Source organism: Pseudophryne corroboree, chromosome 1 (assembly GCF_028390025.1).
Source record: "Pseudophryne corroboree isolate aPseCor3 chromosome 1, aPseCor3.hap2, whole genome shotgun sequence".
NCBI lineage: Eukaryota > Metazoa > Chordata > Amphibia > Anura > Myobatrachidae > Pseudophryne > Pseudophryne corroboree.
The window spans coordinates 344,001,228-344,028,865 of NC_086444.1; the positions used below are offsets into that span (position 1 = coordinate 344,001,228).

The 27,638-nt window shown below is 42.6% G+C and overlaps 1 protein-coding gene across 2 annotated transcripts in view; it reads right to left on the reverse strand.

The window, feature by feature from the left end:
- Positions 1-27,638, reverse strand: part of GALNT9 (polypeptide N-acetylgalactosaminyltransferase 9) — a 384,878-nt gene that overhangs the window by 283,091 nt on the left and 74,149 nt on the right. For both annotated transcript variants that reach the window (XM_063964678.1, XM_063964679.1), the window contains exon 2: positions 22,327-22,507. In XM_063964678.1, coding sequence (XP_063820748.1) covers positions 22,327-22,507 — 181 coding nt within the window. The remainder of the gene's footprint in view (positions 1-22,326; positions 22,508-27,638) is intronic.

A 27,638-nucleotide genomic window follows, 5' to 3' on the forward strand; every position in this document is an offset into this window, starting at 1 on the left:
ACCATAAAGTTACCACCCTAACTCCACTCCCACATAATAGTGATTAAACTGCCAGTACCCACTGCCCATCTTCACTGCCAGTTCCCACCACCCCAGAACTGAGAAGAGAGGAATATACTGGATAGGAAGTTGCTTCAGCTGGGTATACACAACATTTTCTACTTGGGCATCTACTTGAATGCAGTTAACAGATTGAATAGCCTCCTGGGGGGTTTAATTAGCCATGGTAAATTACCGCGGCCAATTGAATATCTCCCTCAGTGTTGAAACTATCTGCTTACAGAGTAAGCTTGGGATAAGTAAATTGCAATATATTTCAATGAACTTGGGGAGATGACATTACTGTTTATTACAAAATATGTAGAAGTATGAGGCATGCTGCATAAATCACAACACTTGAGTGAATCTCATGCTGTGCGCTCTAATGAAAATAAAAAATAATTCAATGGAGAATATTTAAGTAATATAACTATAGCAATGAATACATGGGGACATAGGGGCCTAACTCTGAGTCAGACACAAGGGGAAATGTGCATCAATCTCAAGTATTTCAGCATAGATCAGTAAAATAAAAAACACATTGACTGCACATGAGCTGAATCAGGCATATGCATAATGACTGAGATTACTAGTTGGTAGGGATTGATCCGCCCGTTGATATACCACACTTTCCATGAAATGGACATTTCTGGGCATTAACTGGGCAGCAATTATGTGAATGCTTTGTCTTATTTGAGTGTCGTGGGCATGTGAGCTAGCCTCTATGCTCAATCGAAGCATGCAGAAGGATATTGCATGTCTGTTTCAAATGGATCTTATGTATCCAGCATTTCCAGTCACAATGATGATGGCTGTGGTTGCAGCCAGGGCTGGATTAAGAAGTGGGGGCACTGGAGTCAAGTACCACTGTGCCGTCTGAGAGGGCCACACCGCCATGGCTCAGATCTTTGTTACGATCCAATCCGCAGCAGGGCAGCCTGCACCGCAGAGTAGTGCTGGGCTGGTGTTATTTTTACACTGCGATTTAGATTTCAGTTTGAACACACCCGATCCAAATCTAAATCTCTTTGCACATGTTACATCTGCACCACCTGCAGTGCACATAGGGGGTAATTCCAAGTTGATCGCAGCAGGAAATTTTTTAGCAGTTGGGCAAAACCATGTGCACTGCAGGGGGGGGGGGGGGCAGATATAACATGTGCAGAGAGAGTTAGATTTGGGTGTGGTGAGTTCAACCTGCAATCTAAAATGCAGTGTAAAAATAAAGCAGCCAGTATTTACCCTGCACAGAAACAAAATAAGCCACCCAAATCTAACTCTCTCTGCACATGTTATTTCTGCCCCCCGCTGCTGTTCACATGGTTTTGCCCAACTGCTAAAAAAATTCCTGCTGCGATCAACTTGGAATTACCCCCATGGTTGTTACCAGTTCTGTGCTTTTTTTATTTTTTGCTTACAAACCTGAATCAGGCCCAATATGATTCCCACAGTACTTCACCTATGTCACATCTTGCAGCTGCAGGTATTCATTTGATAATTATGTTTTTCTGTACTCCTCACCCTCTCTATTAGGACACAGTGTGCAGCAATGCTGCATCCCTGCCATTGGACCATACTGATGTCTTTCCTCCATATGTTGTTTAAACCCAGATAATATCTGCAAGCAGCAACTTTAAAGAGATTCATTTGGGAGTTTCCAATGTGAAATAAATGGCTGATTATAAGCAGACAGATGGACTGACATCTGCCGAAGCTTCAAACTCACCAGACTCACCACCATTTTGAAAGGTTTCAGCATGAAAAATGTGCTTGTTGTGTCTGCTGAAACATTAGTACAAGGCAGGCAGAATACAGGGAAAAGAAAAAGAGGAACACAGACACACACACACACACACACACACACACACACACACACACACACACACACACACACTAAGACTATAACAAAATATGTAGAAAATAGGCATTGACAATAAGCTATTTACTAAATTGGATATAACATACGACCCACAGTAAGGCCAAATAAAGAAGCATTTCCATTCTGATACAGAATTACAGATGTTATTGTGATTCACGTTATATATTCTCATAAGGTGAAAACTGGAGATGTACGAGTCTGCTGATCATAAAAGCTTGACACTGGGCAAATCACTTTCCATTTCGTCATTGCAAGCAGGAATAAAGCTAGAGATTGTCTGTCACTGCATTCCATTAAGCCTGCATTACTCTATAAAGTAGGGTCTTGTGTATGTAACATTATTCAGCTGTACACAAAGTAAGGATCAAACATAATGTGCATAGCCAATTACTGAGTAAATTGGGGTTTCATTGACACAATAGCAGCAGTATTGCTTAGCTGGGAAAACATACTGAGATAGATGACAATGGGCCAATGATAACATGTCTACAGGATTTGCAACAATGATATATTGTTGAGTATGAGTAGATATTATGCCAGTGTCACAGCCTATGGTGTATACATCAATTCAGCTGGATGTTCAGTAACAAGCGCACACAGAATAATAAATTAGATTAACCTGCTCAATTTCAGCCAATGTAAAATGATGAATATTAAGTAGATCTGATTATTTAAATTCCTCAGTTTTAACAATCATTTGTACTGTACTAATAGTTTTTAAAACCCTGAAAAAAAAGATGTTGATAAACTGTTACTTGACATAATATAATGACATAAAACATAATAATCTACATTGTCATCTGAGTATACGATGACTGCACAATATTTTGATACGTATTTCCTGAGTGATACAATGCAACACGACTCCCATCACATCAGGGTAAGTAAATTAACCAATATTATCAACACAGCAGCGATTATGGATTTTTTAGGCATCTGTTGCCAGCTAACTTCTGTTATATTAATATACCCAAATTACATTTTGTCTGGTTGACTGGTGATAAGTGAAACATCTGAAAGCAAGAGAATGGTTCTATCTGTGTAACAGGATCTATAAAGCTGATTACCAATGAGCAAAACTATGTTCTGGGCATGATTTATGCAGTCCCTTTATCGGTTATTCTTAGAATAACCATTACCAGTTTCACAATAGTACTACTTGAACTAGTTGCATTATTTTGACATTCCTCAGTGCGCTGTCTATATTCTCCAAGGAAAAGTCAACAAGATGAATTAGTAAATCATAAAAATCTAGCAAGTTGCCGAAATAGGATACATTTACTTGATAATATGTGGATGATAAGGTATGGTACTCTCGCTGTGTTTTATTCCACATATTCTATTATTTCTGAAAATTGGCCTACCCTATTTGTACAAACATATATTTGTATTAATGCACACAAGCTATGACAATATTGCCCCCCTCCCACACACACATTGACATAAATCAGACCTAAATCACTTGGAGGCACATTTATTATCATTATTTTTACAAAAGAAAATGTGAAAAAAGGTGTTTTTTCACACCCTTTTCACATTTTTTTAGTATCACTCCAATGTATTAAAGGGCATTTGGAGCAGTTTTCATGAAAAATTGCTCCAAACCCTTTAATTGTAATTTTTTTAGTAACCCACATTGCATTTCCAATACTTATAATGGAAAATGCGATGTGGCCAAAATGACAAAAAACACTGCAGTGTGCCCTGTGATAATTTTGCCAGCTCAGCTTTGTGTTTAAGACAGTGATAGACATCTTTAGAAAATTCAGGGCCTGCATAGGGTGGCAGTCTTGCCATCAAAAATACCACACATTACTCCAGGGACGTGCAGTCAGGGGAGGCAGTGCCTCCCCTGCCATTAATGATTAAAATAATAGAAATAAGATACTTGTGACACATATTCTGTGTCATAAGTATCTTCTCTATATTACAGTTTAATGCATTCATTTAGTTTGGGAGGCACCGATAGCAGTGCCTCCCAGTGACAATGGTAACGGAAATAAAATGGGGGATGGGGCCAAGCCATGGGCAGTAAAAGCCCATTAATAAAAGTGGCGGAAGCGGCACCTATACAAGTGCCTCAGTGACAGGGGCGTACTTTCAGCTCACACGAAAGCACGCCCCTGTCAGTGATGCAGATGTGATTGGACATGTGGATCCAGGGCTGGATCAGCTGTCCAATCACCCATATGGAGCGGCCAGCGGGGTAACAAGGAAGCAGATGGCATACACGCCAGGCAGCAGGGGATGTTTTAGAAATGTGTCCTGTGTACATACAGTATGTACATACAGTATGAGGGTGCTTCCTGGCTAACAGTCTCCCGGGCAGAGCCATAACTACAGTAGGCTGGGGCGAGCGGCTGTATGTTGGGGTCGGAGCTCCGGACTCAGCCTGTCAGCGCTGCCGCCAGCACACTTACAGCATAGGAGGCAAGCCCCACCCCATACCTGATAGATGTGGTCGGAATGGCAACGGCGCTGCCTTCTCCCGGCACGGATCCCAGCAGCATCATCGTTGTGTGTGCTACCTGCAATACAGGGTAAAAGAAGTGGTGGCTGCGGGAGAGAGGTGATGAGGCTGTTGAAATGAGAGGTGGTTGTCAGCACATGTCATTGTGAGGTGGAGGGGCGCTGGGCAGACAGCAGCACACTCGATACGCTGTCCATATTCTGCCTGCATGTGTGCTTGTGTGTGTGTTGGAACAGCTACTGTACTGTTACATTTCTTTTTAAAATGTGTTCAGCAGGGATCATAAACAAGGTGGTGAAGGGGACTATGGCCTGGTGAGACCCAGGGGGCAGCTCTGTCAGCTGCCACCACATAGTTGTGTATGGTGAGGTTTTTTTCTCCAACGTGGCCACAAGCAGCGGGCGTGCGAGCCGCAATTGAGGAATGTGGGGTGAGCAACAATCTGGGGGGGAAGTGAGCAGTGATAGGGGCAATGGGGTTATACTAGCTGTGGGGGTGACAATGTTTGGATCAGCCCCATAATGCGAATGTCAACAGGGCTCTCCCCTACAGTCCAACATTAGCCAAAGCCATCATTAGCTCTGCTGCCAGTAACTAGACTCGCCTAGTGGTGGTGGGACCCTGACAGCAGCAGTCACGGCCTGGTGATCTCTCTCAGTTACCCTGCCGCAGTTGGAACTGAGGAGGGGCAGAGCCAAGTGCAACTAATCTGCGGCAGCCCCGGATGCAGCGGGAAGCCCAGAGCTGGGGGTGCGTGCAGCGTCTGATGCTCTTCCCCCTCCTTCCTCCTCTGCCCTCCCAGCCAGCGGCAGCAGCACCGGCGCCTGCATTCTCCCAGAGCGGGGTCTCTGCACAGGGCATTTCTGCCAAGGACCCAGGTGAGAGAGGCGGGTAGCTGGGCTGGGTAGGAAGTGACTGGGCAGCTCACCCTCAGACCCTCTACACCCACCCAGCTGACATGGGTTGCAGGGAGGTGTTGGGGAGGGTGGGTGCAGAAGCCCATGGGTGGTGCTGCCCATGCCATCCTGTGCTGTCTGGGTACTTTAGGTCTGTATTGTGACTACAGTATATACACAAGGCTGCAGTACCAGCACATCTACCATGCACTCTATTGTATCTGCTGTTCCTTAAAAGTGAGCTGTGGTTTGTGTTCTTGTACTGCTGGGATGTAGTGAAGAAGGGCAGAATCCAGTGCCTCCCCAGCCATTGAACTCGCCGCACATCACTGCATTACTCATATTCTCAATCTATATATAAAAATAGATCTATGGGGTAAATTTACTAAGATGGGAGTTCTATTTAAGATGGGATGTTGCCTAGAGCAACCAATCAGATTCCAGGTATTATCTTCTAGAAGGTGCTAGATAAATGAGAAGCAGACTTTGATTGGTTGCTATGGACAACATCTCATCTTAAATAGAACTCCTATTTTAGTAAATTTTCCCCTATATGTGTTGTGTGTGTGTGTGTGTGTGTGTGTGTGTGTGTGTGTGTGTGTATGTATGTATGTATGTATGTGTGTATGTATATATGTTCCAGCATAACTATGGAATGCCTGGAGCAATTTACACCAAACTTGGTACACATATGACTTACAATCTGAGAAAAAATAATGTGGGGATAAGACACCCCTAGCAGACCTATGGGTGGGAGTGGGAAGGGGGTAACATGTAAAAATCCATAGTTTTCGCAATAACTCTGGAATGGCTGGAGCAATTGACACAGAGGCACACATGGGTAGGGGCAGAGGCATCCATGTGTAAGGGCAGAGGCACCCAAGGGTAAGGGCAGAGGCACACACAGGTAGGGGCACAGGCACCCGTGTGTAAGGGCAGCGGCACCCACAGGTAGGGGCAGACGCACACATGGGCAGGGCAGAGGCACCCACAGGTAAGGATAGAGGCACATGGGTAGGGGCAGAGGAGCACATGGGTAGGAGCAGAGGCACTCACAGGTGAGGATAGAGGCACACACCGGTAGGGGCAGAGGTACACACGGGTAGGGGCATAGGCATACGGGTAGGAGCAGAGGCACCTATGGGTAAGGGCAGATGCACACACGGGTAGGGGCAGAGGCACACACAGGTAGGGGCACAGGCACCCATGTGTAAGGGCAGAGGCACCCACGGGTAGGGGCAGATGCACACATGGGTAGGGCAGAGGCACCCACAGGTAAGGATAGAGGCACACAGGTAGGAGCAGAGACACACATGAGTAGGGGCAGAGGCACCCACAGTTGAGGATTGAGGCACACACGGATAGGGGCAGAGGTAAACACAGGTATGGGCATAGGCACACGGGTAGGAGCAGAGGCACCTATGGGTAAGGGCAGATGCACCCATATGTAAGGGCAGAGGCGCCCACGGGTAGGGGCAGATGCACACATGGGTAGGGCAGAGGCACCCACAGTTAAGGATAGAGGCTCACGGGTAGGGGCAGAGGCACACATGGGTAGGGGCAGAGGCACCCACAGGTGAGGACAGAGGCACACACGGGTAGGGGCAGAGGCATACTTTAGTGTCGAAGCTAAGCAAGAAGACCTAGAGCCCTTTGACATACAGTAGCCTGCAAACCTAACATATTTAACATACAGCGGGCAGAGCTTGGCCTGTAGTCCCACCATGTACAGCACTGAGCAGGGCAGCATCCGAGGCAGGACAGGGCAAAGAAGGAGGCAGATTATTCTCCTCAGCACCAGCATTTTGGCAGCATCAATCCAGGGTAGCCCAGAGCTGCAGCCTGACAAAGATTGTCATTATTCTTTAAATTCCATAGCGAAGCACGGGTATTCAGCTAGTACAAAGACAAATGAAAATATTTAATCAATGAAAAAGAAATCTCTCTGTAATAGAGAAAATGATTTGTAAGGCGGCCTAATGATCGTCACTGATTTAAGATTTTAGAACACTTGATGGACATCATGTTTATATTTAAATAAGGAGAAAAATAAAATAAAACAAATATAAAACAATCTATTCCATTTTAAGCACAGAAAGCAAAGTGGTCATGCAATATCCCAGACTATTTATACAGTAAGATTGACAGATAAATACTTATTCTTTATGTCAACTGACAGTAATGTGATTTAGGGGTCTAATTATCAATACTGAATGGGATCGCATTTCAGTATGCCTGGATGTAACAATATATACCAGCGGTCACCAACCCATCGCTCGCGGGCAATGGATAGCTCACAGCCGTAATCTGGGTTGCTCAAACCCCGCTGTCTGTTGCCACTGCCCGAATTTGGGGGGAGTCCACAATTGACTCCCCCCACTGGTCCATAGCACTCCTCTCGCCTCGAAGGAGACAAATGCTAGAGGTCATACTTGACCTCTAGCTTCTGACAGGCAACACAGTACTATAGCTACCCGGAAGTGCCGGGTGCGCACAGCGCTAGCACCAACTACAGTTTTCTACAAAGCGGCATCTTCCATGACACCCTTAACAATGAGCATGAAATCTCTGGCAACGAGCACGGTACCCCTGGCAACGAGCATGGAGTCCCTGACAATGAGCATGGAACCCCTGACAATGAACAGGTAATTTAAATGTAATTAAAAGCCTTACTGTGGGGCATAATGTGTATTGGCCATTACGGTGTGTGGCATAATGTATCACAGGCATTATGGTGTGTGGAATAATGGCCCTCATTCCGAGTTGTTCGCTCGTTAGCTGCTTTTGTCAGCATTGCAAACGCTAAGCCGCCGCCCTCTGGGAGTGTATCTTAGCTTAGCAGAATTGCGACCAAAAGGTTTGCAGCATTGCTACAAAAAAAGATTGTGCAGTTTCTGAGTAGCTCGAGACCTACTCCTAGCTAGCGATCACTTCAGACTGTTTAGTTCCTGTTTTGACGTCACAAACACGCCCTGCGTTCGGCCAGCCGTGCCTACGTTTCCCCAGCCACTCCTGCGTTTTTATCCGACACGCCTGTGTTTTTACACACACTCCCCGAAAACGGTCAGTTACCACCCAGAAACACCCACTTCCTGTCAATCACTCTGCGGCCAGCAGTGCGACTGAAAAGCGTTGCTAGACCTTGTGTGAAACTGCATAGGCTTTTGTGAAAGTACATCATGCGTGCGCACTGCGCCCCATACGCATGCACAGAAGTGCCGCTTTTTTACCTATTCACTGCGCTGCGAACGAAAGCAGCTAGCGATCAACTCGGAATGATGGCCAATGTGTCAGGGGCATTACGGTGAGTGGAATAATGTGTCAGGGACATTGTAGTGTGTGGCATAATGTATCACAGGCATTATGGTGTGTGGAATAATGTGAAAGGGGCATGATCAGGATTTTTTTTTTTCCTGTTGTGGCCAATGTCTACACGTGCAGGTTGTAAAACTGGGGTATAAGGTAGTAATTTCTTGCAATACCACGCCCCTTGCAGTGAAGCCACATCCCCTTTTTGGAGCAAGCATGCGCTACTTCTTTACTTTTCATATGTCAAAGGGATGGGGTGCCAGAAAATTTTTTTGCAGATGGGGGCAAAATTTATAGCTACGTCACTGCCCATAAGCCCTGTCTCAACACTGTAAGAGCACCAGCACCCTTTCAAGTACAGCATTTTTTTCAAAAACTTTAGTATCTATTCAGCAGATTTCATTTTTCTCGATTAGCTCACACCCCAATTAAGGTTTGAAACCACTGATCTATACCTTACTTTTGCAATCTATAGCCCATAGGCTACAATGGGCTACCAACATCTTCGCACTCCACCGCTTAGTAAATCTGACAGCAATGAGTTCCGCATAAAAACCTATCTGCTGTCAGAAATGGAGGAATTTCAGCAGATATTGGAGATATTTGCTGAGACCCCTATTTCATACATACAGTACAGGTGATATTTTATATTCGCAGTGTAATGGAATAAGCTGCAAACATTTTATGATAAATGGGCCCCTTAAAGTGATGACATGTTTTACAGGGATCGGTATGAGTTACCGATGGCCGGGATGCCAGCCGTCATTATACAGGCGCCATCATTATACAGACGCCGGCATCCCGGCCACTAGGATGCCGGCAGAGTGGCGAGCGATAGTAAGCCCTTTGCGGGATGGTGGCTTGATGCTCTCGCCACAGTTTATATTGTCCCTCTATTGATGTCATGGTCATGGACACCCATAGAGGGAGAAAAGCCTGTGGTGCTGGCATTCCGGCGCCAGTATTGTACCGCTGTGCGGGATCCCGGCATTGGCATTGTGATTGCCAGGATCCCGTGCGGCGGTATGTTAACCGCATACCGTTTTCAACTATTTATTAATCTTCTCCTCGTTATCTGCAGCTATAAATGGAAGAATACAGGTGAGTCCAGAGCTTTTCTCCTTATCTTGCTCAGCCATCTCTCAGCACTAAAACATAGCAATTAATAAGCCAGGATATATTGCACAAGTGTAACATTAGGGACTTGGGGTAAGGTCATTTAGTTTTATGATTCTGTTTAATTTGTATTTGCCAATCCACAGCTCATTCTCCCATAGGCCAGACTTAATAATCAAGATCCATGCTCCGTGCTTTGTGCTCTAATTAAGGCCACTGTTTAATTAGAAAATCTAGCTGGTGCCAAACAAAGAACAAAATCAATAATGAATCCAATGGAGGGGAAAGAGGCAACTTGTATTTTCATATTGAAAATGGCTATAGGCTATATCCAATACAACTTTGTTAAGAGTTGTGTAATAGGTGGGACATGACTTAACCCCCATGAAAGAGTGGTCCGTTTGCAGCAGTGACACAGTTATTCAAATGTCCCTTTGATTCAAGTTCAAGAGCAGGAGATGAAACCTGCAGAGATTTATTTTAAGACAGCATCAGCATTTGGTTTCTTGAAACTATGCATATATGCCCAGGTCATCAGAACGTGCAGAGCAAGGGCTTATGCAGGAAGCTGGGGAATCTCTGACATTGTGGAAGGTAGCAGAAGGCTGCTGCTGTAACGGCAGTTTTAACAGTTGAGAACAGCAGTTTGCTAAATATGGCAGTCTCCTCAAAGGATACCTTCTGCTAGATGAACAAAGAAATAGTGAGGGGGCTGTGCATGAAACCGCCAGGCATCAAAAGTACCACTCTTGTGTACATGTTAGTCTGTAGTAAAGGTTACTATACAAATAAATAAGTGATTTAAAGACTACAATTCAAATGGGACATTGTGTTTCAAAAACAGCAACCAAGCACAAAGTAATCTGTGTAAAAGTGCATTATATGTTAAATTGTAGCTTTTCATAATGGGTCTGATTAAGGTTAGTACATAAATTTGATGGTTTAATCCATAGGTTCTCAAACTCGGTCCTCAGGACCCCACACAGTGCATGTTTTGCAGGTCTCCTCACAGAATAACAAGTGACATAATTAGCTCCACCTGTGGACCTTTTAAAATGTGTCAGTGAGTAATTAATACACCTGTGCACTTGTTGGGTTACCTGCAAAACATGCACTGTGTGGGGTCCTGAGGACCGAGTTTGAGAACCACTGGTTTAATCCGATGGTGGGTAATCTGCAAATGCGCAGGACCCATTGTGACGCGTAAATTAGTCACCAGTGTCTGCTTCTGTCAACAAAGGTTTCCTTGTTTGCGGAGCTGACGTGGCCGGTCTGCAGAACCTGAAGGTCTTGCAGAGTGATCCGATGCAGTGTCCTCAGACCCAGCAGCAGACCACACATACAATCAGGAGGCCAGTGGGGTAAGGCAGGTGAGGCAGACCCTTTCCGCTCATACTAACGTATACGCCAGAGTTTTGACTACATAAAGTATATGAAGAATACAAAGAATATATTAGATATATGTTCTTTGCATTATTCTATTAATTTTTATAGTAAAAAGCCTATGGGCCTAATTCAGACCTGATCGCAGAAGCAACATTTTTCTCTAATGAGCAAAACCATGGCCCTCATTCCGAGTTGATCGGTCGCAAGGCAAATTTAGCAGAGTTACACACGCTAAGCCGCCGCCTACTGGGAGTGAATCTTAGCTTCTTAAAATTGCGACCGATGTATTCGCAATATTGCGATTACTAACTACTTAGCAGTTTCAGAGTAGCTTCAGACTTACTCTGCCTGTGCGATCAGTTCAGTGCTTGTCGTTCCTGGTTGACGTCACAAACACACCCAGCGTTCGCCCAGGCACTCCCACCGTTTCCCCGGCCACTCCTGCGTTTTTTCCGGAAACGGTAGCGTTTTCAGCCACACGCCCCTGAAACGCCGTGTTTCCGCCCAGTAACACCCATTTCCTGTCAATCACATTACGATCGCCGGAGCGATGAAAAAGCCGTGAGTAAAAATACTTTCTTCATAGTAAAGTTACTTGGCGCAGTCGCAGTGCGAACATTGCGCATGCGTACTAAGCGGATTTTCACTGCGATGCGATGAAAAATACAGAGCGAACAACTCGGAATGAGGGCCCATGTGCATTGCAGCGAGGCAGATATAACATCTGCAGAGAGAGTTAGATTTGGATGGGTTATTTTGTTTCTGTGCAGGGTAAATACTGGCTGCTTTATTTTTACACTAGAATTTAGATTTGTTTCAACACACCCCACCCAAATCTAACTCTCTGTGCACATGTTATATCTGCCCCCCCCCCCCCCCCCCTTCCCTGCAGTGCACATGGATTTGCCAGTTAGAGAACAATTTTGCTGCTGCGATCAGGTCTGAATTAGGCCCTATGACAGGTGAGGCTGAGGCATGCCTATCTTTTCCGTACATTTCTGATCAAAACTCACCAAATGTCCAGCAGTATAAATTGCTGCACCTGTGTATAATGCCCACATAAACCCTTTGGCCCATAAATTGTATGTAAATACTGTATGGCTCTGGTACTAGCCAGTGCCTCCTGATTAATTTACCTCACCGCACGTCCCTGCAGGAGCCGTCTATTCACACCAGATGTCTCCTGCTGCATTGGTATATTTAAGCATCACTGCAGCATGCAAGGATACAGCAGCGATGCTAGAGTGTCCACATCTGAATCATGCCCAATGTACAATAGTGCTTCACACCATGCTTAGTCCTGATACTGTGATAAAGGCAACTTTACTTTGATAATTTGTCAATTAAAATTTATTTTGCAAGTATTATAAGTATCATAAACCTTTAACCATGTGCTGAATGGGTTCCGGACTCTGGACAGACAGTCAATAGGTCGACACTATATGGTCGACAATCATTAGGTCGACTGAGTGAAAAGGTCAACAGGCAAGAGGTAGACAGGCCAAAAGATTGACAGATTCAAAAGGTACACATGTGTTTTTTGGTTTACCATCCACGTGGACTATGATTAGTAATAGTAACCTGTGCCAAGTCCAGTGATAGTAGAGCGAGGCACCATGCCCAAAGTGTGGCCAGCGACAAGGGTCTTCATTACCACTAATTGGGGTCATAGGTGATGAAACATACAAAATGACACAAAAACAACATAAAAAAACTTGTGAGGATCTTTTTGTTTCGACCTTATCCATGTCCACCTTTTGCCCCTGTTGACCTTTTGGCCATGTCAACCTTTTATACCATTTGACCTTTTTGTACTGTCACCTTTTACCTGTTAACCCTTTATCCCTGTCAAACTAATGCATGTTGATAATATGGTGTCAACCTATTGACTATCTATTAACTGTACATCTTTTATACCATACCAGTGCGGAATTATGTGCATTTAATTGATACATATGGGGTTTTGGGCCTGATTTACAGTTGTACGCAAACCAGATGGTATTCATACAACTACAATGGTGGGTGGACTGTGCAGGCACAGTACCCATTCTGCACATGTGTCATCACACGTAGTTCCCACTAAACCACAACCTGGCTGCGGTCGTATGGGGGCAGGGAGGGGATGTCGCTGGGCAGCATTCCCGAAAACATTCTGACACAGATTTACTGGTCTCAGTAACACAGATGAGGCTGCCAATCTGAGGTGCCTAAGGTTTACTCAGATGGCCAATGCTGCAAACATCCCTTCAGATGCACCATTCGGATCTGCGATGCCAGCAGTAGGCATCTCTTTCTGTCAGACGCCTCCTGCGGTATTAGCATATTTTAGAATCACTGCCGCATCTGTGCAATTAGCGTCGATCTCTCAATCACCCCCTTTGGCACCAGCATGGGCAGTGACAATAGCAGAATAAGAGACAGCACTTGAAAAGTAACTTTAGGATTAAAATATGTAAGAGCCCAGGCATTATCATGCCCTCTAAAATGACCTGGGTTCAGGACTAATTGCAAACATTTAAAAGGACCATGTAAAGAATAAAGGTGAATAATTTCTAATGCGCAAACTCTTTCATTAATGTAGCAATGCATTTGACACCACAGTTTCTCTGCATCAGTATTGTAGCACTACACTATATTATTATATGACCCTTGGGAAGTCAACGGCATGACTAGATCCCATAGCATTGTGTTCTATAGCACCTGCACCAGGGGCGTAGCCAGAACTTTGTGGGCCCCATAGCAACATTTTGAAGGGGCCCCCATCCCAATGCTTCTAGAGAGACACTTCTCTGTAGTTGTTAATTTTATGCCCTATAATAGTGGCCTAGTTCATTTTCTGAACCATAGTAGTGCCTTATTTAATGTTATTTCCCATAGTAGTGCCCTAGTTTCTTTTATGAATCGCAGGAGTGCTTAAGTTCACCCTATGTCACATTTCAGAGCTGCCAGTACACATTATGCCGCACAGTACCCCCAATTCACATTATGATATATAGTGCTCCCCATTCATATTGTGCCTCATTACAGTGCCTCGGATCATATTATATAACATTAAAATGCCCTCCAGTTCATTTTATACCACACTACAATAAGCAGGTTCAGCGGCATACCTACTGTAGATATATTGCAGGCCCCAAGGAAAACATTTGAAAGGACCCCTATGTACCACCCAATGGTGAAGAATGTATATAACACATGTAACTCTGACAGGGAAGGTGGGCCCCTCTCAGCTCTGGGTCCCATAGCAGCTGCACTGCCTGCCCCTATGGTAGCTACGCCCTTGACCTGCACCCTATGCGGCAGGCGCTGGCTGGGATATCTTAGCTTGGGGACCAAGCATGCAGCACTGGCCAATAAGCAGCGTAGACATGCAACTGCATGACCCAGCGAGCTGGTCAATCTTTCAATATTTCATCTATTCAAATATTTAAATAATTTAAAGGATAAGAAATGTAAAAAATGATTTTCACTTTTTATCGCCTTCTTGATATAGCAATAACAGAACAGGTATTGCAACGATACAAATTACCCTCACAATACTTAATAAATAGGTGAGGAGAGTCAGTCAGTGTTGAAAATCTCTCGTAACCTTGTGTGCTAATTCAATGTGGTGGGACCCCCTCCCCTCACTTACAGCAACGAAAGCTCATGTTTTTTAATACCTTTAGAAACGACTCTTCTGAGCACTCAACACTGCAAACAGCAGTGTGCCTCTATCATTTTGAAAACATAGTGGTTCAGATTTGTTATTTAATCAAATGTGGCAGAAGGAATTCATAGAATACTAAAAGATAAGCTCTTGCCTAACCAGACAGCATAGAGAAAGAGATTGTCCACAGGATCTAGAGGGAAACCATAAACCCATTAAAGATATATGTAAAGCCGGCTTAGTCTATATACTGTACCATAGTCAGGCATACACCATGCGCTAATTTGTTTTCACTCAGCATGGTGCAAGAGTACAGAGGCTGTTCTTGTCTGTCCCAAACTGTCACAGAATGGACAAAATGTCAGTGAGAAGTAGGGATGGAATTTGATTCCGAATACCAGACACATTTCCTCGATCTTATGGACATGTCTGCTGTGCACAGCCAGTTTGGAATCAACTTTTTTTGGGGGAACACTGGCTCCCATCTGGCTGAGTTGGCCAAAAGAAGCATCAAGGGGAAGGAAAACAGGATAAGTAGAGGTGTGTGTGATGCTGCACAAGTGCACCATAAAAGTTTAGGACTGGTTTACAGCTGAGAAGAGCGGCACAGACTCTATATGGCAACAGCTCTGACACCTAGGGTGTAACTAGAGTGGGTGCAAGGGGTGCCATAGCTATGGGGACCAGAGGCTTAGGGGGGCCTGGACCTAGATTATAAAGTTGCATACCAATTTCCCAGATTTGCCTGACAAGCAATAGGGTCTGATCCAGCCTGAACTGTGTGACATTACATTTTCAGTGAGAGTAGTATGTAGTGGATGTTATAATGGTAAGGGGGCACTGTAATGTACACAGTGGAGAGGTATCTCTCAATAATCATTGGGACAGGGGCTCCTTCAATATGTTGCTATGGGGCCCCCAGAGGTCTCGTTATGCACCTGCATAAAAGCCTACAGCTGTGGCTGATATTACTTAAAGTGGCCTCATGTTGATGGGACCACATGAACTGTAGGTCAGACCAACACTAAAGAAGGTGGGGACGGCAAACCAAAATGCTGGTTAGCAAGGTCAATGTAACATAGTAGGTGAAGTCAAAGAAATTCTAGACTGAGCCTGACACAGTAAGTGAATGTAACATACATGTACAGAAGTGTCTTCATACATCATTGCTGCAGTCGTGTCAAACTGTCCTTCTTGGCAAGCCAGGTCAGGTGAGACTCTACTAGCGTCTGCCGCCTCTTTGCTTTTTTTTATGTCGAAAATACGTGTTAGTCATAATGTGATGCAGCTAAAACACATCAGACTTTGCTGGTTAATTTGATATGTGAAATTTGTATAACTGTGTTCGACTGAGTCTCTGAATCTGTAAACAAAGTACTTCAATGTAACAGCCGCAGCTTTTTTTCCAATACAATTTCTGTTCTGCTCGGTTACACACAATATACAAGTGTCATATATCAAATTAATCAGCACTGTCTCCTGGTGCTTCCTGGTCGTGTTGAGTCTAAGACGCATTTTTTTGGGGAAAAAAAAAAAAGACGCCCAATGCTAGCACAGTTGCACAGGACAGGACCAAGCATCTTACGCTGCATGACATATTGAGGCTAGATGTACGAGGACACATATGTGGCCAAAGCAATGTACTAGTTAGGCTGAGCAAGCTTGAACCAGAGTCAGCAGGTTATGAGAGAGGTGCAACTCAATCCAGAAGCAGAGAGTTCACAGAAGTAGTATTGAAATTATAGTAGTGGAGTCGGGGAAGTCCTTGCTGTTACGGGTAGGTGGGTCACCATAAGATGCATAATTCTTGCTGTGGTGACATCCTCTGCCAATCTTTGGTTGGTTCTAAATTTCTCCTTGCATTATAAACTAAAAAGTGTCATATTGCTTCTACTTACAAAAGACTTTAGATTGCAATTGTGCTGAGCATGCCATTAACCAATGTATACAGGTTCTCCCCTCCCAATGCCCTCTAAAACTCTTTTTACAGGTGGGGGTAATTTAAAAATATAGTAAACATATACCTTTAACTGCTCTACTGCGAGGACAAGTTGGGCTCATCCTCCAGATATACAACCATACTGTAAAGGTCGAGACCCACGTTTCCTCCACAATAAGAAGCTGAAAAGTTTTTACCGGTTTACCGGTCCCAAATCTGTTGTTAGGACAGCTGCCAATATGGAACATGAGGTGCCATCAGCATGATCTCATTTTGTAAAAAAACAATAATTAAAAATATGGGGTAGGGACTTTAAGTCCCTCTGTCTCCCTAACCTGTACACCTAGAAATATGGCAACCCTTGTTTGAAAGAGGGCCTCCCCAAAAACAGTGCCTTTATTTTGTTGATTAGAGTGGTCACCAAACAAAACACCCTGCACTACAGATCAGGGATGGGGTAAAAACCTCCCCAACCTGGCTTCAAATAATTAAGGGGCATCCATTTTAGAAAGAGGTCATCTCCTTTAAATTATGGATCCCCTAGTACTTACTGTCTGGTGGTCACCTATGATTCACCAGACAAGTTACCCTAATGTAAGTAAGTGTTCAGTATATGGGTGGTAGAGCATACGGTAAACCCCCACAATGATTAAAAAGAGGAGTCCCCTCTTTCAAATTATGCTGTGCCTAGTAGTAAGTTTTTACTCACTTGTGATCACCAACCATATTACACTGCATTATGGAAAATATACATTTTCCATATGTGGACAGGAGGGCACTCCATGCTGTATCACGCCCATAATTACACATGTGAAGATAGGGACACCTACATATCACAATTATGTACCCTTTAGAATTAATTCTCTGGTGATCACCTTGAAAATATAGTTATCATAGTAGGGGGAGGGTACATTGTGCCCTATATCCACCATACTGGCCCATACATACGGAGGTTATCCTTGTTTAAAAGAGGAAAGTCTCCTCTTTCAAACAATGAGAACCCTTAGTAGTTCACTCTGGATAACATCTGCCAATGACTGAAATACAAGTAATAAAAATGTTCCCAGATCGGGGGGGGGGGGGGGGGGGGGGGATCTAAAGTCTAGATCTTCCCAATTGTTGAGTCAAATAAAATAAAGTGGTCCCCATTAAATACAGTAGGTTCATAGGTGTACCTTTCATAGGTGCAGGGTGTGCAGTGCAAAGGGCACCTGGGTCCATGTGGGCAAGTCCACACACCCTGCACCCATGCTTAATCACTTACCTCTCCGGAGTCCCATGTTGGCGCTGCTGCTGTAGGAAAAGTCACTCAAAAATTGGCACAGTGGCTTTTTCCTGGTGATTTGTGCATGCACAGGGGACTATGTTTTAGGAGTCCCATGCATGGGCACTGGATATTAGTTTCCAGGAACATGGTGGTGGGCACCACTGCAGAGAGGAGGGGGCCCACACAGAGTGGCCCCCTTTTCTCTTAAAATGTCCCTGGGTAGGTTCTCTAGTTTGGGAAATGGTAGGCCTTGCTGGGCTACCATATTTTTATGACACATAGTAAGCATTTAAATTGAATATCAGAATAAAAAATGCAATTTTATTTAAAGTGCAGATTTTGTTGTCAAATCCTATACAAACAATCTTGTTTTTTGCTATTTTGGGTTGATTATTAACCAAACAGGAACCACAAAATAAATTTTTACCCATTCTAGTTACATTTTGTTTAACATGTTAGAATGTGCAAAAAGACTCATGATATGTTCTGAAAATATAAAGTGTTATGAAAAACAAGCTATAATTTATATATATATTATAAAAATAATAAAAATTCAGTGACATTGAGTTTGGAATGTAATTGAATTGAATTTGAATTTATTATCATTAAATATTCACATATGAACAAACAATGAAATTTCCGTATGAATGAAACAGATATCACAAATACAATACCATTAAAACACCATCAAATATTTGTAAAATATTTTTAAAAGCCGTAGGAACACAAATAGACACATAAGCAGGTACTACACTCCTATCTACTCCCTAAACCATTAAGCATATTGATTGCCTTAGGGAAAAAACTTTGTTTCAACCGACTGGTCTTACACAACAAAGATCTATAGCGTAAATTAGAAGGAAGCAGGATAAATACCCCATAATTGGGGTGGGTTTCGTCATTCAATATACTCCTGGCCTTCTTAAGAAGCCTCTTTTCATAAATGGACTGGATATTTGGCAATGATAAGCCAACTATTCTTCCGGCAGTTTTAACAATTCTGTCAAGCGATTTACGCTCTGCTACCTTACAGTTTCCATACCAAACGGAAATATCGTACGTAAGCACACTTTCAATAATACAAGAATAAAAGTTAACTAAAATTGGCTCAGATATTCCTGCCAAACGCATTTTTCTAAGAAAATATAACCGTTGTTGGGCTTTCTGTATGACATTGAGCACAAACATAAAGTAATGGCCTCAGCAAAGTGGTTAAATATAAATAGGGTTATTTTCAAGCATTAGTATTTTAAATTAAATAACAATACTCCCATAAATGTGCCAGACAGAGCATATATTATACTGTATTACATAATGATTCACCTACTAGTACTAGTGATAATATTCAGTGCATTAAAGAGAGCACCCTAGAGAGCAATATGCAATACAAAGAGCATCCTAATGACCACCACATAATACAATACAATACAATACAATACAGAGAGTACTCTAGGGACATATATACAATGACCATCCAAGGAGCATCATAGCACTATATAATACAGAGCAATCTAGTAACTTCAATACAATACAGACAATATCCTAGTGACTTATAACACAGAGAGCATCTTTTTAAATATTATACAACACAGAGAGCATCCACTTGCCTGATATATAACACATACACTGTAAAACATTATAGTGATAACTATACAATTCAGAGACCACACACTACTTGCCTGCCTGATGCCAGACACATTTTCTCTGCTTCAAACACAGGTCATCAGCCCCTCTTCCCTTAATTATAATGAATCAGTAGGTAGACCTCACCCATCTACAACAGTCAATGAACAAACCCTCCTCTTCTTTCTTCTTTCACTTCCTTTGTCCATCTATTTTCTCCTCTATCTTTCCCCTCTTCATCCTTCCTCCTCTGCTTTCCTTATAATAAACAGAATTCCCAAATCATTCAGCCTCACATATTTGAGGCTGAGAATCAGAAAAGTGTGTGCTGAGCCCTGGTTGGAGAAACTCAGCATATGTGAGGCCACATGGCAGTGCTTGTTCCATCCCTGCACTATAAAGGCAATGGACCAGCAGTATGCTACCCATTGCTTATAAAACCATGGGGTGCACACACTTCCCATTGGCAGGGAGCTAGGTGACCAATCAACCCAGGGCCGATCTGAAGCACATACAGAATAATAAAGTATGTGAATATAAAGTGAATATAGGATGGTCCATCCTCCAGGAATTAGACCAGTATTGGGGAAGACCACTACACATGGCCAATTGGTTTCCCCGGGCTAAAAATAATCAAATGTAAAAAAAATCTGAAGGAAATAAAGCCATAAAGCCCCCCCATGAGGGCCATAATGTTGATGGCCTGACCACCCTAGATAGGGTATAGTTCTGCCAGTAACATTGTTCATTCCATTGTCTGTAGCTTTCTTCCATTCCCTTCCTCCTATCATGTCATCATGAACCCACACCTTGTTTACTCTCATACAAATAAATGGTTTACTGCCTACTATAAGATATCAAACACTTAGCTTGATGTGCTGCTGTGAGCATTGTGATGATTGGTCTAGCTACAGGGATTTTCTTTATTTATTTATATCCAGCCATTTCAAAACAAGGGATACATGGACAAACAGGAGATAGGAAAGATAACAAACAGGTGCACTGAGCCCAGTTCACTTAAGCACTGCATAACCCATATACTGCAGCTCTGCTCAGACACCTAAATAGCTGCTGCCACAGTTTATTTAAAAGTGTAGAGGCAAAACATGTAACAGCTTGTCATTAGGAGGACTGACTCCCAGTATGACATCTCTGCTTAGCTATGTCTAAAATCTAGAAAATAAGAATATAGGTGTTTTATGATGTCAGAAGCATTGAAAATAGTTGTGTGGTGATGTCAGATAACTGTTTATTTAGAAGCAAGGGATCATGCATTAGCATATCAGTAAAGAATCATTCCCAGCTACAGACAAAAAGATGTTACTGGGTTACCGTATCAGTAATGTATTCTTTAACATGGAAAGTGATAATACATTCAATGACAATGAAAAAAATATTCTAATTGAGGAATATGTTCAATAACCTTGAAAAATCTATTTATCATCTTGTATTAATTAGCAGATTTTAAAAAGTGCCACATATTAGAGCCTGTTACAATATTCATTAAACTAGATACTTACTCTAAATTATAATGTTAGAAATATGTGTGAGGAAGGTGTGAATGCTAAATGTATATAGTTAAAGCATTGTGAGTATTTTCGTAAGTGTCAAATTTTGACTGTTACAATGCTGTGAGTGGAAAAACCCAACATAATTTGCATTTAAAATAATAAGTATTTATGTTTCCTATAACACCTAACTGTACTGTTTGCAATGTGCATTAAATATACACAAGCAAATGATCTCTTAGCTAAACTGTAACTTTTTTGTTTTGTTGCTTTTTGGGGAGTAAAATAGAACCAAATTTACAAAAGTGGTGTTTTTATTATTTAAAATGTATACAGTGTACAGTATAGTTGCAGTCATTCAAAAATGACAAGAACTTTGTGAAATTTTCCATTATCTTAAAGGGTGACAGAGTTTTGAGAAACATATATTGTTTAGAACTGTACATTTAAAACTTCAACATAAAAAGCATTGTTTCAGCTAAAACAGCTAAAGCAGTTTCCATTTTTACAGTCAGAGATAAATAATTTGTTACAATATTTTTTAAAATGGACTAGTGAAAATGAATAATTACTCACTTATGCTTCAGAAATTCACTGGTTACGCAAAGATTAAACCAGTGATTTCACAGCAGCTTAACTTACTGTAACTGCATATTGTAACATATTTTGCCCTAGCATTTCTGTGTCCCCCCTTATCTTCTGGACCTGTGTTGTCCACACCCTATGCAGTTACAGTATACCTGCAACTGTATAACAGAATAAGGACTGTCGTAAGGATGTTGGATGCAGGAAAAATGTTATGGCAGCTCAATCACAGTATCTGCCCTGAGGTTATTCACTAATACAAACAAATCTCATTTGATGAGTTGCTGCTTTTGTTACCATTCATTCTAAAATACTGTATGTACTGGACACTCTAAATCTAGGAAGCGCTCACATTTAATGGTTTTTCTAATCATGTGTCTAAGCACAGGTTATTATCAGTATTTTAAAATGCTTTGTTAAACTACTTTTCTTTTTAACTTCATTTTTTTATATTTGATGATTTCACTTGATGGTTCTGTGGTCTACAGACTGTTCCACTAAATGAGCGGTGGATAGACAGAACATAAAGAAAATGTGATTACTAAAAACTATCATACTGCAACTATACTTGGGAAAAATGTAACACTTTTACAGATAATACTTGTAAGAAGAACCTACTGTACACACAAAACCTTAAATCTGTATTACATAATCACTTACTTTTTGGGTCTGTAGTCTGGAATCGATCTGTCCAGAGAGATTCTATCACTAAGTTGGGCATTATAACCATATTCTTCATATTTGGTTTCTGATTCATGGCTGTCATCCCTCAATGTAGCAGCCATCCCACCTTGTCCAAGCCCTCCAGGTCCTTCCACAAGCCCCATGGGTTTAGCTAATCCTGTAAGGATGCAAAATAATATTAGGGCAACAATACTATACTTTTAGCAATAGTCTCACAATAAATGATGTATTATATTAGTTAGAACAATAGTTTATGTCAAGGTAGTAAGTAAAATTCCAAGTGATACTTAACAATGCTATTTTTATGTTATGGTGATCTAGGCACCGGAAAGCACAGTGTGTCAGAACGAAAATAACACTTCATCTATAACCTCACCCCTATACATCTCCATCCTTAGCTCTGTCCACACTTCCTCCTGTCCCCTCTGCTCCCATTTTAATCAATGCTTCATCTCAATTCTGGTCATTTACTCATACACCCGTCTACAAAGATTTCACCCACAGTGCTCCTCTCCTCTAGAACTCACTCCCACACCCAGTCAGACATTCTACCAGTGTTTCCCAGCTTTAAATGCTCCTTAAACACATCACTTTTTACTAGAGTCTACCTACCTCCTCACTCAGTCATTTCCTCCATTTCTCTACTTTATCATCATTCCACTGTTCACGCCTTCCTCTTCCCTCTTGTACTACCACACCAGTGGCTCTCCTCTGTCTCCTTGTTCCCATCAGTAACTCTGATACAGTTTGCATGCACATATAATGGGTATTGGATAGAGATGAGCGGGTTCGAATGTAACGCCAGAATTAACGCCAGTTCGGTTTTATCCGGATGTTTCTTATTGGCTATCCAAAACACATGACGTCCGTGAGCCAATAAGATGCCGTTTTGAGAACCGAGTAAATCTGAGTAAAACCGAGTAAAACCGAACCCGCTCATCTCTAGTATTGGATCATTTAGAGCTGTTGCTCCCATTGCGACTCACTGCTGCCTACTGCCATAGTAAATTGCTCTACAATTTCTCTGTCATCGTCCTTCCCTGTCAGTATTTTCTTGCTATGAACAGTACTTATGTCATGGTAAACTGTATTTATGCTGTGTTATTTGTTTTCTTATCTAGCCTATGTTGCATACACTGTGTGGCTCCTAATAAATAAATGATAATAAATAGATCATGTCCAGTTATACTTCTGATTGTGATTAATACCCTAAGAGAATGAGTCTCTTCAGTGGGAATATTCTGTTTAAGCACACAATAAATGACATGGATTTTAAAGGTAAAAAAAGACAATGTGTCAAATGAAAGAAATCACATACTATGTCACTATGTCATTCAAACCATTTGAGCTGTATTCTTTCAGGTTACAGTTGTATCCCATTACAGTGACAGGCTTCTGAGAAGTCAAATCATGGCTCCCATAGGGAAAGGTTGCTCTGCTTATCAAGGGTTTTTCAGGGGATTATTAAGCTAATGGGATATCACAGAAAATCCTCTCTATTCAATATTTTATTATGGGGTTAGTAAAACTAAGAATAATTATATGAGCATGTGATGTAAGCCTCCTGGGTACTGCAGACATAGGAGTTATACACCTATTGTACTCCAACAGTGAGCATTAGTATATGCAAAGTGTTTACTCTAGGACACAGGTTCTCAAACTCGGTCCTCAGGACCCCACACAGTGCATGTTTTGCAGGTAACCCAGTAGGTGCACAGGTGTTTTAATTACTCACTGACACATTTTAAAAGGTCCGCAGGTGTAGTTATTTATTTCACTTGTGATTCTGTGTGGAGACCTGCAAAACATGCACTGTGTGGGGTCCTGAGGACCGAGTTTGAGAACCTATGCTCTAGGAGATGTGCAGCTAGTATCTCCAATTAATAAACTACCAAAAAGGGGTGTAGCTCACTAACTCCATTAAATGTAACATCAATCTTTCAGTGTTTTTATATTCCCTGCCTCTTCCCCGGTTGTTTACATGAAAAAACAGTTATCTGCTACTTCTCCAGGTCGTTGATGTGCTGGATTAAGAGTATGGAACTGGGCTATGATGTTTACAGTCCACCGCCATATTTCAAGCTTGTCAATGCAACAGAAGATGCCACTTCCACCTTCTCCATGTAAGCTAAGAAGTGGAGGGGTTGGTAGTACCTGGGGGAGTGTGTACAAGGAGCAGGGAGCCTAGGGAACCAGGCAAGATCTGTGACACACAATTTGTGTATGGCACATTTCATGACTGTCCTAGTTGTTTAGAGGCTGTGTGTGTGGCAAGGATTATGTAAGATTTATTAATCATCACCAGATAAAGTCCTCTGCGCAATCACAGGTGGCACCACATTTCAGCACTATAACCTTGATCTAAACAGCTGATTACAATTACCCCACCTTATATTGTTGTTGTGACAATACTAATTGGCAGACACTATGGTGGAAGACGGCAGTGGTGTGCAATGGAGGCTGGTCCACATCACAGAATGATAGAGTAAAATGTACTGACTGTGCTGTCTTAGAATGTGCTCTTAGCCCTGCAGACCTATCAAAGAGGATTCTCCACTATGAATACACTAAAGTGGTAGCTTATAGTGGTGTTGGCATTGGGCTTGTGGAATTACGGTACAATGTAATTGTCACTACTATATTATATCACTGATACGGTAAAAGTGTTTTGTCAAGTACTGAACAATTACATGAGTATATCATAGGGATGTGCGCCAGATGAAATCATGGGTTTTCGTATTGGATCTGTATGGTTTTTGTGTTTTGGATCTATATTTGGTTTTGCCAAAACCACCCTTGCGATTTTGGATGTGTATTTTTTTTTTAAATCAGCTAAAACCCCCCAGCTAAAATCACAGAATTTGGTCCTGTTTTTATTACTACAGTATTATTGACCTCAATAATATTAATTTCTACTCATTTCCAGTCAAATTTGACCACCTCACAGCTCACAATATTGTTTTCATCCAGTTAGGCCAAAAGGTTGCACCAAGGTAGCGGAAACAGTTAGCAATGCTCCAATCAGCACATAATGTAAAGAAAAGAGGTGCAAGATGGAATAGTCCTTGGGCCCTCCCACTCACCCTTATGTTGTATATATTAAACAGGACATGCACAGTTTAACAAACCAATCATTTCAGCGACAGGGACTGCCACTTGTGGCTGAAATGATTGGTTTGCTTGTGCCCCCACAAAACAAGCTGGCATTGGGCAGTTCACAAACTGGCTCTACATAGGCAAGATGTCATCATCAGTATCTGATTCCTCACCCCCATCAGTGTGTACATCCTCTTCACACACTATTAATTCGTCCCCACTGGAATCCACCATTACAGGTCTCTCTGTTTTTTTGTTTTTTTTAATGTAATTGCCGGTAAAGGTCTTCCTTGTGGAATTTGTAATTCATTTTGATGAACATCATCTTTTTACCACATTTTGGGGAAGAAACTCCTACACCGATCACTGACAAGGCTCCCGGCTGCGCTGTAAACTCTTTCTGAGTACAAACTTGTGCAAGGGCATCCAAATTGTTTTTTTTAGTTACCAATATTGAAGCGGACCGTCTGACATGACTATTTGGATGCTGCCACTGAAATAATCATCCAACATTCTTTAAATGGTGACCATATCATAGGCAATGACAGTAGACAAGTCAGTAATTGTAGGCAGTTCCTTCAGTCCGGAAAAGATGTCAAAAGTTTTTGCTGATTGATCTGCATCACTACCAGCGGGTCTATTAGGAAAATTTTGTTTTTTTCTGGCAGCTACAATTGCCGGATAAACTGAAGTAGAAGATGTTGCTGTGTCATGTTCCACTTGAACTGACAATTTTCACACCAACAGCTCTTTGCATCTCGCAGATTTGTGTCCATTGGAAAAAAAAGACACAATGGGGGTTATTCAGACCTGATCACACGCAGGCATTTTTTTGCAGTGCTGCAATCTGGTAGATGCCGCCTACAGGGGGAGGGGGTAGTTGATGTGCAGGGGTGCGAATGCTTGTGCAGAGAGTTGCACAAACAAAAGTTTGTGCAGTCGCTGCACAGCTCAGGACTTACACAGCTGCTGCGATGATCTGGCCAGGAGCTGACATCAGGAATACTCCCTCCAAACGGCTGGGCACACCTGTGTTTTTCCAGACACTCCCTAGAACCGGTCAGTTGACACCCACAAACGACCTCTTCCTGTCAATCTTCTTGCAATCGCCGGTGTGATCACTTTCTTCATTAAATTCTTTGCTGTCCGGTGATCCCCGTCGCAGGCGGCCGAAGAGCCTGCGCATTGCGGAGCATATGCATGCGCAGTTCAGACCTGATCACACTGCAAAAAAAGCTAGCATGCGATCGGGTCTGAATGACCTCCACTTTACGACTTAAACTTAGGAGCAAGTATGGTCACCAAATATGAGGATCTGATTTCAAGAGAATGCTGACCCTTGGATCATGGTGAAGCAATTAAAGGGCTTGATCTACAAGTCTTACATACTTAGTGGAATTTCTTTATTAGAGCTCCTCCTTCAGTTTCTCCAGCTGCTTTTCCAAGAGTATAATTAGAGAATTACTTGACTCAAGCTGGCAGCGTCTGAACTAACTTCCCATGTGGCAACTTCAAAGGGTTTGAGAACCTTGCACCACACAGAAAGTATTCTCCACTGTGCTAGGGTGCATTCCCCCTCCTTTCCCTAAGTCAGAGCCGCAACTGGGGGGGGGGGATGCACTTGCCCCTAAGGGCAGTATCAACCTCTATTTTGCCTCCCAGATAGGGGGATTTGGTGCAGCTTATAGGGGGATGTAGTGTAGTGATGTAGTGTACCATATAGGGTATGCAGTGTAGTGCACTGATGTGGTGTAGCATTTAAGGGGATGTAGGGGGTAATTCAGACCTGATCACTAGGCTGCATTTTCTCACAGCCTGCGATCAGATCTGAACTGTGCATGTGTATGCACCGTAATGTGCAGGTGCGACAGACTGCAGCAATGGGGATCACCAGTCAGCGCCGGGATGGTGCAAAAATTCCAAATGCACCGGCGATTGCAAGAAGATTGACAGGAAGAGGGAGTTTGTGGGTGGCAACTGACCATTTTCAAGGAGTGTCTGGAAAAATGCAGACGTGTCCAAGCATTGGAAGGGAGGGTGTCTGACGTCAAATCCGGTCCCAGACAGGCAAAAATAATTGCAGCGGCTAAGTAAGTCTAAGTAAGACTACACAAAATGATTTTGTGTAGCTCTGCTACACATGCTTTCGCACACTTGCACAGCTAAAATACACTCCCCCTGTAGGCAGCGAC